This window comes from Phaethon lepturus, unplaced genomic scaffold (genome assembly GCF_000687285.1).
Source record: "Phaethon lepturus isolate BGI_N335 unplaced genomic scaffold, ASM68728v1 scaffold20543, whole genome shotgun sequence".
Classification (NCBI taxonomy): Eukaryota; Metazoa; Chordata; class Aves; order Phaethontiformes; family Phaethontidae; genus Phaethon; species Phaethon lepturus.
The window spans coordinates 27,841-43,429 of NW_010531440.1; the positions used below are offsets into that span (position 1 = coordinate 27,841).

Here is a 15,589-nt window from a genome sequence, read left to right on the forward strand (position 1 = left end):
CGGGGCTGGCTGCTCAGCTCCCATAGCAGAGTCCAGAGGCACCTGTACAAGACCGAGGCGTGTCGGGAAACCTGATGCCTCACCTCCGCCAATGTGGAGGCGGAGGGAGGAGGGCCCAAAGACATGTCCCTTCACGCTCGCGCCAGCTGAAAAGGGAGAAGGAAACTCGCTAGAGCGTTGTTCTGCCAGCGCAGGAGGCCTCGCTGGCCCTGTCTCACCCCAGAAGCCCTCCCGTACTCCGGTACTCTGGGGGGGTGGCAGTCCCGCACCCGCCGGGCGATGAACATCGCAAGGAGAAGAGGCTTTTACAGACAGGAGGTGAACAAAACCCTCTGGGAGCTGCCAAGGAGATACACGTCCCTCCACCCCGTGGGGTCCGGAGCCTACGGCTCGGTGTGGTGAGTGGGGTCCTGCCTGCACCGCAGGCAGCAGCACGGGGTGAGCTAGGGGTGTTTAAAGAATTGCGCCGGGAGGGGGGGAAATGAGGAGGTGCTTGTCAGCACCCCGCCATTAGGAAAGGACATTTGCATGTGTGATGAAGGCGGTTTGCCTCCCGCTCCAGCGCGGGAAGCGGGTTGGAGACTTGGTCGCTTGAAGAAACCGAGATGTTTCCTCCTGCGGTCGCCCCGGGTGGGCAGAGGGGAGAGTTTCCCACCTGAGCTCGCCTCGGTGGGTGTCCTTAGGCTATGGCTGGGGGTCTTTGAGGGTCAGGCTGCTTTTGAGCTTGCATTAAGATTTCTGTCTGGCAGCGCGGGGGCATGGAGGGGGGAAATACCTGGTGTCTGAAAGCGCTGAGGAGCTGATAACAGGGGGTACTGGAACAGGGGTGGCTGCAGCGTGTCCTCTGCTGCGTGTCCCTGCTGCTGCCTCCAAGGCAGCTGGTTGCCTGCAGAAAGGAGCTGGACAATACAGCACCCACCATGATACTGCTTCCAGCTCGAAATCCTGAAACGGATAGAAATTATTGTAAACCAGGATCAGTAACAGACTGGGACTTCCTTCCCAGCTGATGATAAGCCTTGACCTACGAGAAAGCAGTACGAGCTGCTGTTATTTAATCAGCTGGGCAAAGGTGCCTGTTTGTAAGAGCGAGCAGCAGTCAGATCTTGCTCTGTTTACATTGGCGGACCGGAGGAGACGGGCGACGTTTTGGAAGGTTGAATCTGAAGCAGCCCATTGATAGGATCTGAACGGAGCCCTTGTTTCGTAACACGCCGAGCTTAAAAAAAAAAAAAAAGGTGTGTCCCTTTCTGTAGGCGTTGGGCAAAGTCTCTCGGCTGGCCAGCACGGATCCTGAAACCCTGGGGCTCAGGTTCTGTCCTCGTCCCCTGGCTGCCCCTTTACAAAAAGGCTCCCAGTGTTTCCCTTCCCCACTTTGCTGGCAGGGCGCATTTAAGATGCTTAAATGAGTCCTGCAAAATCAGACAGGACTAAACTTTACTTTTTTTGATATTTTTACAGCGTTTTCTGGTTTTTATCATAAAGGAAAGCAGAGGGGCTCAAAGAAAATAAGAGACAGGACAAAAAAGGGGAGAGGGAAATCCTTACAAAATTTCTTTGCCCACCAGGAGAAAGAAAAAAAACCCAACAATAAGACAAATCTTTTACTGGTCCCTGTGAAAGTCTCGGGGAGGGAGGGAAGGTGGTATCATGCTCAGCCCAGAGGTCTTGGTGCTGACTTCTGTGCAAAGCAGAGGTGGAAGCGTGTGGAGTTAGGATTTGCTGTCCTCTGCTGGGAATTGCTGGGAAGCTTTCCTACTGCAGCATTACTGGGAGCTGCTGGCTTTTACACCTCCTTGAGCAGCTCAGAAACTAACTCGGGGAAAAACAGCAAAGACATGTTTCTTCCCTCATTAATTCTGCCAAAATCTGTAGTGATTTGGCTTCCAGCTGAATGTAACTGTGGAAGAAGACTCTTCTGACCCCTCCAACGCTGGTCTTGCTGATCTCTGCCAGGGACACAGCTCTGAGCTTCAGCAACTGGTGCTGGGAAGAACGTGGTGGGCTCTCCCAGCTGCGTCAGCTGGATTAACTCTTAGCTGTGCCTTATGGCAAGGGTGCCGGTAGCGGTCTGTGCTGGGCTCCATCACCCAACTCTCCTGTGTTGAGTGGTGGAGTTAGATGCTCTGTAGGCCAGCCACTGGGAAGGCAGGTAAGAACACACACCCTCAGATGAGGAAATCTGCCTTGAATTCTGCAGAAGCTGTTTGACTCTGTGGTCCGAGTCCCTTCCTCTCACTTCCCTGGCTCCTCGGAAAACTTTACACTGTGCTGTCCCCTCTGCTGACACCTGTGGAAGTCCTGAAACTGAGATGACTCTTCACTGTCCTCCTAAGATACCCCATGGCTTCTTCAGCGCTGAAGTTGCCTTATGTGGCTGTTCCTGCGCTTCCTTTGCTTTTTCCCGGCTCAATGCATGATGAACTTGTCATGATACCGAAGCTCCCAAAGGATGTTTTTATGGTTTTGGTTTTTTTTCCTCTCATCACACACAACTTAGAGCAACTAGAAGGGACCTTAGTGGCCAAGAGGAAGGAGATTGCCTGATGGTGTTGGGGAGGTTGATGAGAGCTATTAAGATAGCCGGAGGACACACCACAATGGATCGCTTGTGGCTGGCAATCAGGGAAAGCCATGCAAGAGACTTCCAAGATGTGGAGCAGGGAACTGATAACCCGTCCTGAGCACTGAACCACAGGGGAAGCCACACGGAGCGGGACATCCCCACCTCTCCTAACACAGTCAGCACTGAACCCAGCAAAATGCTCTGTTCGCTTGCATTGTTAGAGATGGCATTTCCCTGTTTATGAAGTCTTGCGTCTGAGTGATGGCCCTGGAGGTCGCAGCAATGTAGCTTTACTGCTTTATGGTACCTGCCCCTCCCTGTCTCAGGTCCTCCAAGAGCCTTGAGGAAGGAGTGGTGGCTGGAGCCTGGCGGTCACAGACCGTGGTGGGGTGAATCCTGCGTCCCTTCGGAGAAGGAAGCAGGGACACGCGTCTGTGCAAAGCTGGGGGACGCATGCGAAGCGCTAATGCCAGCGTTCACGTGGGCTTGGTTACCCTCCGCGGCTAAAAGCTGCAGGAGTGAACATGCCGACTTACAGCTCTTCCATTTCCCTGGGAGAAGGGAGAAGGATTTGCAAAGTGGTGGGAACTGCTCTGGGAACCCACAGTGCGATTTGGCAGGGAAAACCCTTTCTTCATCTGTTTGCTTCTTGGGGAGGTGTCAAGGAAGGGCTGAGGCACCAATGTGTAACGTGGTGCACTGACACCCCTCTGGATAACACCACTGGGAATCCTGACTTACAGCCCAAGGACCTCCCTCCCCACTTCTTACCCGGTGTAAACCCGGGGCCTCCTTTGCAATCTGATCAAAGGGCCTCCAGAGGCAGAGAAAGTGTCGTGGGATCGCCCTATCCGGCCGCAAACGACAAACGTGACCAGAGGGAATAACACGTCACGTCTCCAGCGATGGCTGTTTTACATCTTTTCGTTAGCTTTATAAAAGACACTCATTTTGAGCCAGACCTCCTTTTACACAGAAGCATTACGTATAGCATCAAAGATCCTGAATGCAGGAGAATTAATTCCAGCAGCCTGTTTTTTCAGTGCATGACATCCACCATCTTTGCTCCAGAATACAACGAAAGGCGGCTGACCTTAAGACAACAACTCCCAAGCAGATGGCAGAGCAGAAATTGCTTTATTCCCTTATCTCCATGCGTTAGAGAAAGAGAGGGCAGAGTTAGAACTAGTCCTGACCTCTCTAACCATTTGTGTTTCCCTCTTCTCGTGGCTCTGTTGGCTCCAGCTTGTTTCTGCAGGTTAATGGGAATACAGACGAGCCACTAACTTTGGTATCCCACCTCACCCTCCAAGGAGCATGGGCTGCTGCCCGAAGTGATAGAGGGTAACACCCGTGTGTGCAGAGCTCCCCTGGGTTTCCCAAAGGGTCTGCCTTTGCTGCTGTTCTACGAGCTCCAGAATTAGCTCTTCTCTAGGAGAAGACCTTTGGGATTGCAAAATTTGTTAAAACATACTGCCAATGTCAGAACTGGCTTTTATTTGTCTGCCACAGTTCAGCCATAGACAAGAAGACGGGGGAGAAAGTGGCTATCAAGAAGCTCTGCCGCCCGTTCCAGTCAGAGATCTTTGCCAAGAGAGCGTACAGAGAGCTCATGCTGTTGAAGCACATGCAACATGAGAACGTAAGTACTCCTTTCTCTCCATTCCTGAGGAAACAAGCGGGTTTTCTTGCCAGTGGGGAGCAAGCCCTTCTGTGGTGGCATCACCTTCATTTTAACTGAGAGGTCCTGACATTTGGAATGTGCAGGCAGTCTCAGGGTTTAACTGCTACCTCTCTGCTGTGCCCAGTTGGCACCGGGCTGAAGCAGATGTGTAATGGGTGCTCCCGTGTATTAGTAAGAGGAAAAGCAGCTGTGCAGCATAGTGAGGAGTCTTTGAATTCCTCACATGGAGTTCTCGGTGCTCACCCACGTGCGTGTGCCGATGGAGAGCTGCCGCCTGAGTCCCACGTGCACAGCAAATGCTTTCCAGGTTTAAATTTGGACTTCTCCTCTCCATCAGGTCATTGGGCTGCTTGATGTCTTCACCTCTGCCACATCCTACCAGGGATTCCAGGACTTGTAAGTTTGGAGTTTGTGTTCGCTCCATCTAGACTCAGCCATTGCCCAAGACACCGGTCGGTGACTTAGCAGCAGGGTAATAGATCAGGTTGAGGTGCAGTCCAACAGACTGAGTTGAAAAGAGGCCACGCTAAAGCCAGACCTCCCCCAATAACAAGGAGAATCAAAAGCACAAGTCGGTTCCTACGGCTAAAACACCCAGAATATGTAAACAGATCCCATGCCATGCTCGTGGCTGGGAGAGCGCAGTATATATAGACCAATGTATATAATGAAGAGGCATTACATTCCATGGCGTATCGCATGTAGCGTGATCCACACTAACGCACTGCCTGTGTGATTGCTTGAGCTAAGAGGCTGCAGTCAGAATGGGAGAACTATCGTTCATCAGGCCCTGGGGTAATTAAATAGAGAATTTTAAAGACCTGATTTTCTTTTCATTGTGATTCTGGCTGTTCTCTCTCTCTTGCTCTTCTTTTTTTCTTTTTTTCTTTTTTTCTTTTTTTTTTTTTTTTTGGCATTTCCCTCAGTGTCAATGGTTGGGTTGGATGAGTCGTTTTCCCTTCCCCATCCTTGGGCACGAGCAGGGTTTGGGTTTTTGGATGGGTATTTAGCAGCCTGCAGGAAAAGTGTTTGAAGGTTCTCAGATCAGTTCCTGCTGGAAGACTGTCAACTAATTAGCAGTCTCAGCAGGCAGGCCAATGACTGAAGGAAGCTAGATGTTGTCTTCTGAGGCAGGGCTGGAGAACATTACAAAGATAAATTTGGGAGCTGACACAGCAGTTTTGCAAGACTTTTTAAAGCTGTGCAAGATGTTTCAGCTCCCAGATGGTGTAAGGCTGTCCAGAATTGAACATCACTTGAGGTACTAATTCAGGATCATTAAAGTTTGGAAGATCCTTGTTCTTACTTGATGTCAGATACCCAATTTGAAGGGAGGAGAAAAGGCAATTTTCAGAGCAGGTTGAAATCCTAGCATTGCTGCAGGCTATGCTAGGAACATTGTCACAACAACTCATCTTAGTTACAGTAAGTTACACAGCCAAAAAAAAAACCAAACCCAAGCGAGAACAAGGCTAGCCTGGTTCCCTGTGTTTTTCTTCTAGACTCAGGGCCTTGTCTTACTGCCTTTTAGCTACCTGGTGATGCCATACATGCGGACAGATTTACAAAAGATCATGGGACATGAATTCAGTGATGAAAAGATCCAGTACCTGGTCTACCAAATGCTGAAAGGGCTGAAGGTAGGTGGGTCTGGAGGAGTTTAGTGACTCCCTGTGTCTCCTCTACACGTCATCTCTGGGTGAACCATAACAAAACCCCCTTCCAACACTGTACAGGAAGATTTGGGGGGGTTGTGGCATCCCTGAGAACAGATACTTGCTTTTGATGAGTATTTCAATCAAAATGACTGCTTGTTCACATCAGTCAATCAGGTTCCAACGCAACTGGCAGCCATAGGCCTTGCGATGGTTTTTCTGTGGCAGCAGTTGTGTCACTCTTTGACTTGTCCAAACCCTTAGCAAAACCCTGCATAGAAAGGAAGAGGCTGGTAGCAGTGGGAGCTTCTGCTGAATTCCTAACAGAGGCTCTCAGGGGAGAAGACGGAGGGAATGATTTCCTATTCCATAGAATAAGGAAGGAACATGCTGCTTTACCTGGCTTTGAGAGAGCAGAAAGCGATCGCTGCAAACCCTGAGATGCAGAGACAATGTCTGAATGCTGCCTCCTCTAATATCCTTCATCGGGAGTCAGAGCAGTGGCTTAAAGGCATTAATGAGTTCACCTTAATAACACCTTTCCCCAGATCACTGTTATCTTGAGTTTAGATAAAGGGAGGAAGAACACACAGAAGGTTTAACTGGTGTGATAAAAGCCATGTAGTCAGTTTTTGGAAATGAGATTCGAGTTGCCATTTTGCGTTTCAATGATGGGATTTTTTTTTCCACATTGTTTAACACCTGAACCAACAAAGTTCTCATGTCATTTATTGACCATGTTCCTACCTGTAATCCTGATGCCTTTGATAGTTTTAAGCTATTAGTGCACTCGCTGTAAGGAACTATTGCTCCATACCTCCTCTTCTGCTCTGTGCCTCTTCTTTATGAGTGGCAATATCATTGCAAATAGTGTCAGAAATTCAGTCCAGAGATTTCTTTTCAAACTGCTGCCCGGGGGCCGGGGATCTGCAGCAGGCTGCAGAGTTGTATTCTCAGCAAGTTCTTGTTCATAGCTCTCGTTTCTCTGCTGGAGAACAGAAAGTCTGTCTGCCGGTGATCATCACATTGTGGCTTCTCTTTTTTTTTTTTATGCAGTATATTCATTCAGCTGGAATCATCCACAGGGTAAGTTGATGTGCTCTGTTACTCTGATTTTTGTCTGTTTAGGAGAAATACAGCTTGGTTATAAAGTTAATAAATTCCTAAACATCGTTTCACTAATAGCTTCATCTGCTCTAAGGTCTCTCTGGTGCCTCTCTTCCCTCCTACACCCTATATGTGTTTGGATTTGCTCATTTGTGCAGCACTGTGGGGAAATGCTGTATTTTCTGATGAGCTGTGAAGCATTTTATGATGCTTTTTGAATTAAAACAGTTTCAGAAAAAAGTAAAATAGTAACAATCTAAAGCTGGACGTAGCAGGCATGGTGTCTTTGCTGTATCAGTACTGGAGTTGGGATGTTATGGGACGCCATCAAAGGCAAGCAGAGGTTCAGCTGAGGCTCGTGTTGATGTGTTGCAAATCAAAACATCCTTATTACTGTGCTCTTGTCCATTGTAGGACCTGAAGCCAGGCAACCTGGCTGTGAACGAAGACTGTCAGCTAAAGGTAGGTGGAAAAGCATGGCTTTGTAGCATGTAGCATATCAGATCGTGGAAGTACTGCTCTGCCAGCAGGAAACGCGGCATTCGGGCATCGTCGTGTATCCTCTTGCCTTCTGAGACTTGATTTGAGGCGTTTCATTACCTGGCAGTTGCAGGCAGTGGGAAATACTCACCTGCTGATGTAATCTGCTGAATCAGGGCCCAGGACTCGGAATGAACATCCTGTCGCCGTCATTCCTGCGGCACGGCAGTTCATAACGACTTCCTAAACAAATTCAATACTGCTGAGCAATACTTGTGTTAGGTGAACGATCCCTGAAGGATAACTGGATTCAACCACAGTTACCCTTTGGTTCTCATTGACACGATGGTTGTGATTCCAGACAAAGTTATTTTCAGTGTTGCTCTGAAGGGTTTGCTTGCAGCTTGCTGGTGCTATGGTCTAGCAATGGCTCTGTTGCCTGTACAGGTTGGGTCATCTCCAGTATCAAGGGAGAGGCCACCCCTGTCAGCTGCAGGGTGTTTTTATAGGAAAGGGTGAGTCTTGATGGCCTGGGAGCACGCCTTTGCCACCAGGTTATAGAAAGATTCCATTAAATAAAGCTCAACAGAGTTGAAATTTAAGCTTCAAGAAAGGAAGTGACCTTCGAGGTAGCACACAGCACCGATCCTTTCTGCAGGGTCTTCACACAACAACTGGTTTTGCAGCCAGCTTGCACTTTGCAGTGGAATTAAGACAAACCTGTTAGTTCTTTGAACTATCCCGTGGGTGGCTGTGGTGTAGCTGGAGCTTCGTTATTATCTGATTGGATCTGTCTTGTTTCCTCTTAGAAATAGATTCTCATTTGCCCGTAGGATTTCTCTTTTCTTTTCCTGCCCTTCCTTCACCCCTTTCCTTTGGTGAACTGCAGATCTTGGACTTCGGCTTGGCCAGACACGCCGATGCTGAAATGACCGGCTACGTGGTTACGCGCTGGTACAGAGCCCCAGAAGTCATTCTGAACTGGATGCATTACAACCAGACAGGTGAGCTGGGTTGCTTCAGCGATGTGACTGTCCAGTGACGAGCCTGGGGATCTCGCTGTCACGCCTGGGTCAGATCTCACGTAATCCTCCAGATGTTTTTCTTATTTATCATCAGCATCCCCTGGAGCGGAGTGAGTCCCAAAGCTGCTGCACGACTCCCAGAGCTAGTGCCTGTGGGAAATGATGAAAGCAGAGATTTTTAGCAGCATAGGAAACAACAGGGGAGGGTGGAAAATGGGAGTGAAATTTGAATGGGTGCCTGCTGCAAGCAACAAAGCAAACAGCCCCAGCAATCATTGCTTCCTTTTTACTGTCCTTTTTTTAATTTTTTTTTTCCCTCCCTCCTTTTTCTCTTTGAACAGTGGATATCTGGTCTATTGGCTGCATCATGGCAGAAATGCTGACTGGGAAAACGCTGTTTAAAGGAAAAGATTGTATCCTTTAAAGCTGAACCTTTTCCCTGGGGGGTGGTAATAATTCTTGGCATGTGTAAAAGGGCTTTTATTAAATAAACTATCGAAAGAAATAGGTGTCAGTCTGGTTTACCAGGAGGTAATCACAGGGACCAGCGAGTCCTTTTGGTGACGAAAACAGAGAGAAGATAGGAGGGGGCCAAGCCACCCTTAGAAATACACCTCTGTGCTGGCCACGTGTGTTCTACATCAGCAGTCTAACCTTGCGTGGCCACAGGTCCATCCCCAAACCTAAGGCCACATGCCCTGGCAGAGGTGTGCCAGCAAAATTACCCGTTGATGACAGTGGCATCCCAGGAGGAGAGCCTTGGAGCTCTTTTTGCCAGACTAATGAGTCTCTGCTTGTGCAGCTTTGTTGGGTTTGTACCATAACCTACTCATAGCTCCCACGGGTGCTCGGGCTCTGCTGCACCCAGCCCACAGGCTGAGCTGTTGGGTGGTGTCCAGGGCTCGCTCCTCGATGGGTGATCTTTAACGCAGCTTGCTAGACCTAGATCAACTGACTCAGATCCTGAAAGTAACGGGCCATCCGGGAGAAGACTTCGTGGAGAAGCTGGAGGACAAAGCGGTAAGAAGGTTTGCTGTGGATTCAGGTCTTGCTGGCAGAGGTCTGCTGGGGAGACATTAACTTGGTTGTGTCATAGAGATGGGAGAGGTGCTGCTTCTACAGCAGCAGAGAAGATGAGCGACAGAAGTTTCCCCCTTGGCAAGGAAGGTGCTTCTCTTTGGTAGTGGCACATCTGATGGATCTGGCATTGCATTGGGAACTGGTGGGGATTGCAGGGACTCCCGGGTGAGGTGCCTGACGCCCCAGCAAACCACTGACCTCCTCTGCTCTCCAGTTTGGCCCTTAAAGCAGGAATATTTCTGTCTCTCGATTGATTAACATAGTTCCTTGGAAACTGGTCACTGAAATGTGACATCTGGGATGATTTGCTGTTCATTCGCCTTTGCTCATCTGAGCCATAAGATGCAAGAGCTGTATTTCCCAGTGCCCTGGCACATCCACATGCAGTTAAATGTTTGTGCTTTCCTTTCTCTTTCAGGCGAAGAGCTATATCAAGTCCCTTCCTAAAATCCCCAAGAAGGATTTGTCTGTGCTTTTCCCCAAAGCCAATCCTCAGGGTAAGTCATCTCCAGCATTTCTTACAAGTTTTCACAGCTGGAAAGGAGGCAGGCTGACCACCACAGCTGTGACTTTTTCTCCCTCTTTCTCATAACTTCTTGCTACTTTCCTCCCTTGCAGGTTGTGCCCTGCCCCTCCCCAGGGCAAATATGTATGGATTAAAACCAAAACTATTCTTTATTGACATTAGAATGGCAAATGTTCTGTTGTTCTTGGCCATTTACTTGGATTTTTAAAAATTTTTTAAATTTAATTTTAAAATGACACGGCCTGTAACATACAGTATTTGAGGAAGAGGTATTTAAGCCAGAAGAGAGTGGGTGCTGGATATAATGGGATGTCTCAGTTGTGGGATGTAAATTATGGGATTAGGACAGTTGTATGTATCAGCTCCACTTGGTATGAGAGTTGGGATGAATTTTGGCTGATACTGGCTTCCAGAGCTTGTTGCCTTAGCCAAGCAGGTGATCTTATGATCAGTAGCATTTAGATAAAAAAGCAGCTCTTCTTTTTTCATTATTCCCAGCCCCACATCTAAGGCATCATAGGCTTTGATAAAGTGCTAAGAGAGCCCTGCAGTCCACTACAGTAGTTTTATTTTTACTTTTTTTTTTGGAGTACAGCTTAGATGATAACTGTTTGTTGAACACCTGGATCTATTGATACTTAACAGGCAGCTGAAATGTGCAATTTTCAGCGTTAAAATCGACCTCTTACAAGGAGCTCTTTTCCCAGGTAGATGAGAGGTGACAGTGAGCAAAACTTTTCTAAAAACTGAAAGGAAGAAAGCATTAAGCTGTTAAAACCATGGGGGAACGAGGCTGACAGACTAGTCAGTATCTGAGTTTCCTGCCTTCCTGTTTAGCATAGATTGTGTTAAGACTACTTTGAGTTGCAGGGGTCAGAGGGAAAGCAAATGATTAAAACTGAAAAGTATCTTGAAGTTACTGGCTCGCTGTTTATGTTCTTGCAGCCCCATCCATGCAGCAAGGCTTATTCAAGACTAATTTGTTGGCTTTGCACAATTTACACCTCCGCTTCTGTTAGTAAGAGTTCCCTGAGGCTGCTGTTGGTTAGGTTTTACGTCCCCACTGACGGGAGTTCCACGCAGGTTGAGGAATCTCGTTCCTTTTCAGGTCTGGAGATGTAGTACTGGAAACATTAGTCCCATCACTTGCAGGGTTGATGCACAAGGATGCCTGGTCTCCTTCGCACCTTGCTTAGCCCTGTTCCTGTCTTCTCCTACAGCAGTGGACCTGCTTGACAAGATGTTGCAGCTGGATGTGGAAAAGCGGCTTACAGCGACGGAGGCGTTGGCTCACCCCTACTTCGACCAGTTCCGAGACGTTGAGGAGGAGACAGAAGCGCAACAGTCCTATGATGATTCTCTGGAACATGAAAAGCTTTCAATAGATGAGTGGAGAAGTAAGAAGTTTATCTTCTTTGACGTCCCTGTCTAGCACGGGACTTTCCTGCCTCTCTCTCTCTTTCCTGTGCACATGCTGAGTAAGGCTGTGATTGTCTGCTGGTGCCTCGCTGATTGTGCACATCTCCCTTGCCTTGCTCTTGCTTTTATGCATTCAGGAAAGATCCCTTCATCTCTTCAGGCAGACTTTTTTTGCCTCTCTGCTTGCTTTCTCTTCCTTCCAGCTTGTACCTACATATCCTCTCCGCTGAATATCTCCTCTCTGCACATGTAACAGCCAAACTTTCATTTCTCTCCTCTAAAATCACACATGCTAGTGATATTCACGATTATTTTATTCTGTTTTTCAAGAGCATATTTACAAGGAAATCTTGTCCTTCAGTCCCATCGCACGGAAAGACTCAAAGAAGCGAAGTGGGATGTCATTATAGCGACTGGTGTGGCTGTGACCGGGATTCACTTCTCCTGGATGACCGATCGGATTTACTCTACACTGCCTTGCTGGTGGCTATCGTTGGCCTGTGGGACTTCTCAGTGTGCAAACACAAGGATCACGCCATGCTGTGGGCACTGGACTTTGTTCTACTAAAGGAGGAAGCACCCCCAAACCCTTTTCAATGCAGAAGATAAATATATTCTCATTGAAACTTCAAGTGAGAGAATTTTACCTCGTCTTTCTTTTTTTCATATTCATCCACTTGAAAGAGCAGGGGTGTCATTGCTCCTTTCTCATTAGTCTTTCCAAGCGCATGTTTTAGTACATTAATTATATATCAGGTAAAGAAAAGGTAAAAATTTCTGGGGAGTGAGTGCCAAGTGAAATAATTGGAAATAGTGAAATTCAGCATAACAAGACTTTATGCCCTTTCCCTCAGCAGTCAGACAGCATCTGGCACAACGACGTTGCTGGGATGGTGTCGGCTCCAGGACACCATGGGAATCCAGCTAATCATGGGATCGGTCTGTGTTCAGAGCAGCTCCAAACTCTTGCTATACACAAAACTCCCTCTTAGGGTACTTCTCCCTCTGGACAGCCACTGACGCCTCTTTTGCTCTGCTCATTTCACTCCCTGGGTTTTGCTCAGTGCCACCTCCTCCGTACTGCTCGCCACAAACACATCCTGGGAATTGAAGGCCATATTCCCACATCGATAGACCGGGTATCCCAAGGAGCTGGGCTATCATCAAACAGTCCTGCTGCCTTCCTTTCTGCTCAGCCCCGCTTCCTCAACCTTTCTCTCTTCACCACGCTTATCTCCTGCTGAGCACCCTCGCCCTGGAGCCACCCTGCCTGCTCGGGGCTGCCTTTATCTCTCAGCAGGGCTGGTAGTTCCTTACGCAGCCCAGCCCTTATATTCTCATTTCTCCTGCTCCGCAGGATCAGTTAATCCAGGGATCCTCTGCTTCAGTTCTCTTTTAAGGGCTGCTCGTTCTTCAAGTATGAAGAGACCATTTTAAATGATCATTTGGAAAATAGTCAATTGTCAGGCCTAAGGCTCAGCTCTCAAAATAACTAACAAAAAGTTCATATATTGGGGGGGGAGGAAGGCATAAAAGTATGTTGCATGAACAATCTAGCATTAGCAGAAAGAGGGGCACAATAATTCAACTTGGTACAGAAAATAAGTTCAGATACCTGAGTCTCTTGGTATCGGATTAGCTCCTTCAGTCAGCATAATTATAAATTGCATCTAAGATAACCACAGAATCACAGAATCATTAAGGTTGGAAAAGACCTTTAAGTTCATCAAGTCCAATCATAAATCTTATTAAATAGAATAGCTCACAAAATCCACTACAGGCTAGAAAACATCCGTGTGAATGAGAGCCTCACAAATTCCCTTTACTGCACTTTCACTGAGGTTTTGCATTTCTTGTCTATGCAAGTTTTCATTCGTTCCCTTATTTAATGAGTAATTCTTGGTAGCTACAAGAAATTGCCTTCTCTGAGATGCTCAGAGTCCCCGTGTGTGACCAAGGTGGGGCTGCGCGGTGCTGCTAGCACGCAGCTGGGGAGAGCGCACTTCCCCAGCCAGCTGCGTCCAGCCCTGCTCTAACACAGTTTTTTTAGTAGGTATAGAGTTTTAGATGAGATGAAAACCACCATGATAGGTTTTTTTCCTTCTCCTGGATATGGACAAGACAAAAATGTAGCATGATGTGAGAAAATCCAGGCAATTTGCCTGGATTTCATTGCTTTGGAAAAGGTTCAGATAGCATCATGATAAGAGTATGATACATAAACAGGGGGAGGTTGTTTTATGAACCCAGACCAACCAGCCAGTCATCTGGATCCTCCCTTCCATGGAAAGTGTGTTCCATCTTTTGGTTCTACAATATGCTAAATAGTTCATTCAAATTTTAAACGTATGTTTTAATCTTTAAAGTAATTTGATGTACTGAAAGTATACTGATGACATCTGAAGCCTGGCATTTTTTGATGCATACGTGTCAAAAAATGTATGACCCAAAAAATGTATGACCCAAGCCACCACTCAAGTAGTCGGGTATTTGCTAGAAATGTTATTACCATTAGAACAGAGGAGAGACTAAAAATAATTGAAAAATAATTACAAGTTAATAATTACAAGAACAAAATAAGCAAATGGGATCTGAAAGTGACTGAGGTGTTATTACAACTGTGTTTGCAGGTTCTTGCCTTGGTGAGTTTGGGTCTTGTATGAGCATCTAAGTACTCGTGCTTAGAGTAAACCAAGTGTAACTTATCCCCAGGGTGGGATACTTCAGGATAGCAAATGTGGAAGAGGAGGGTTTTGGGGAGTGAGGGGACTTCAAGGTAGTTTCAAAGTCTGATACATTTGTTATGTAAATTCCTGGCTCTCCTTCTAATTCATCTTGATTTTGTAGACAATACCTCTCCTTAGTCCTTTTGAAATATATCCCACATGCGCTTGTGTCACTTATTCTGAAGCACCATAACTACTAGGTCTTGACCACTGGTATCTGAGGTGACATCCAGGAGCTTGGACAGTGTTTGGGTTTTTTTTTTTTTTTTTGAGAATTTTTCCCTTCCTCCTCTATGCTTGAAAGTTCTCATTGTCCATATGCTAAACAGTTAATTGCCAAAGTTTCCTAAGTACAATAGGGTCTTTCGGGGCTATTTATCCCCCCTCTGCAGTGCTACAGAATAGATTATTTTTTTTTTTCTGGCAGACCTTTATTTATTTCTGCACAAAATATGAATGAGTATGCTTCACTCTCACAACTGAAGCACCATAACTACTAGGTCTTGACCACTGGTATCTGAGGTGACATCCAGGAGCTTGGACAGTGTTTGTTTTTTTTTTTTTTTTGAGAATTTTTCCCTTCCTCCTCTATGCTTGAAAGTTCTCATTGTCCATATGCTAAACAGTTAATTGCCAAAGTTTCCTAAGTACAATAGGGTCTTTCGGGGCTATTTATCCCCCCTCTGCAGTGCTACAGAATAGATTATTTTTTTTTTTCTGGCAGACCTTTATTTATTTCTGCACAAAATATGAATGAGTATGCTTCACTCTCACAAAAAAAAAAATCTTTAAATATGTATCAGGATGCCCTCCAACCTATCACATGTTCCCTTAAACACCGCTTTGGTTAATAATCACAGTCTGAAAGTGCTAATTGCTAATGCAAAATTTATAGAAGTACTTGCAAAAAAAAAAAAAAAGACTAATTTTCTGCTGGTTATACACAGAGCAGGATACAGGTGCCTAGCTATCTATAAAGAGCGATTCTCTAACCAGGCATCTACCTGCAGCTTTGTTGATGGATGGAAATTATTAGTTTTCTTGAATGGACTCTAATAAACCTCTGGATAGGTTACATGTCCCTACATATTAATGTTAGTGCAGAGAAAAGCCTGAACAGTACTGGAGCTATGGTTTACTCGGGTTCAATACCTTCTGTGGTCTGACAGTCTGCCCAGGAGCTCAGACTCATGCAACGGTGTTCTGGGAAGCAATCCAGTGTAAGGCTCACTAGCAGTAACATAGGTTTGTCAGATGTAAAACGATGTAAAAAGTATGTACACAAATACAGACCTGTTTCAGACCTACTGTTTTTCCCTAC

General features: G+C 46.6%; 1 protein-coding gene across 1 annotated transcript; it reads left to right on the plus strand.

Annotated features, from left to right (window-relative positions):
* Window positions 1–83: 83 nt before the first annotated feature.
* LOC104618865 (mitogen-activated protein kinase 13-like) lies at window positions 84–12,172 on the plus strand. The gene is made up of 12 exons (XM_010284570.1): window positions 84–398; window positions 4,079–4,208; window positions 4,588–4,646; window positions 5,782–5,890; window positions 6,962–6,991; window positions 7,427–7,474; window positions 8,382–8,496; window positions 8,859–8,930; window positions 9,458–9,537; window positions 10,016–10,094; window positions 11,344–11,520; window positions 11,873–12,172. Exons 1-12 carry the CDS (start codon window positions 280–282, stop codon window positions 11,950–11,952), a joined length of 1,098 nt encoding a protein of 365 aa, XP_010282872.1. The 5' UTR covers window positions 84–279; the 3' UTR covers window positions 11,953–12,172.
* The last annotated feature ends 3,417 nt before the right edge of the window (window positions 12,173–15,589 follow it).

Bases quoted from the DNA above. Each gene is read 5' to 3' on its own strand.
- LOC104618865 (XM_010284570.1), top strand. From the start codon at position 280: ATGAACATCGCAAGGAGAAGAGGCTTTTACAGACAGGAGGTGAACAAA. The intron at 399-4,078 runs GTGAGTGGGGTC...TGTCTGCCACAG, and splicing joins GGAGCCTACGGCTCGGTGTG to TTCAGCCATAGACAAGAAGA. The intron at 8,931-9,457 runs GTATCCTTTAAA...GCAGCTTGCTAG, and splicing joins GCTGTTTAAAGGAAAAGATT to ACCTAGATCAACTGACTCAG.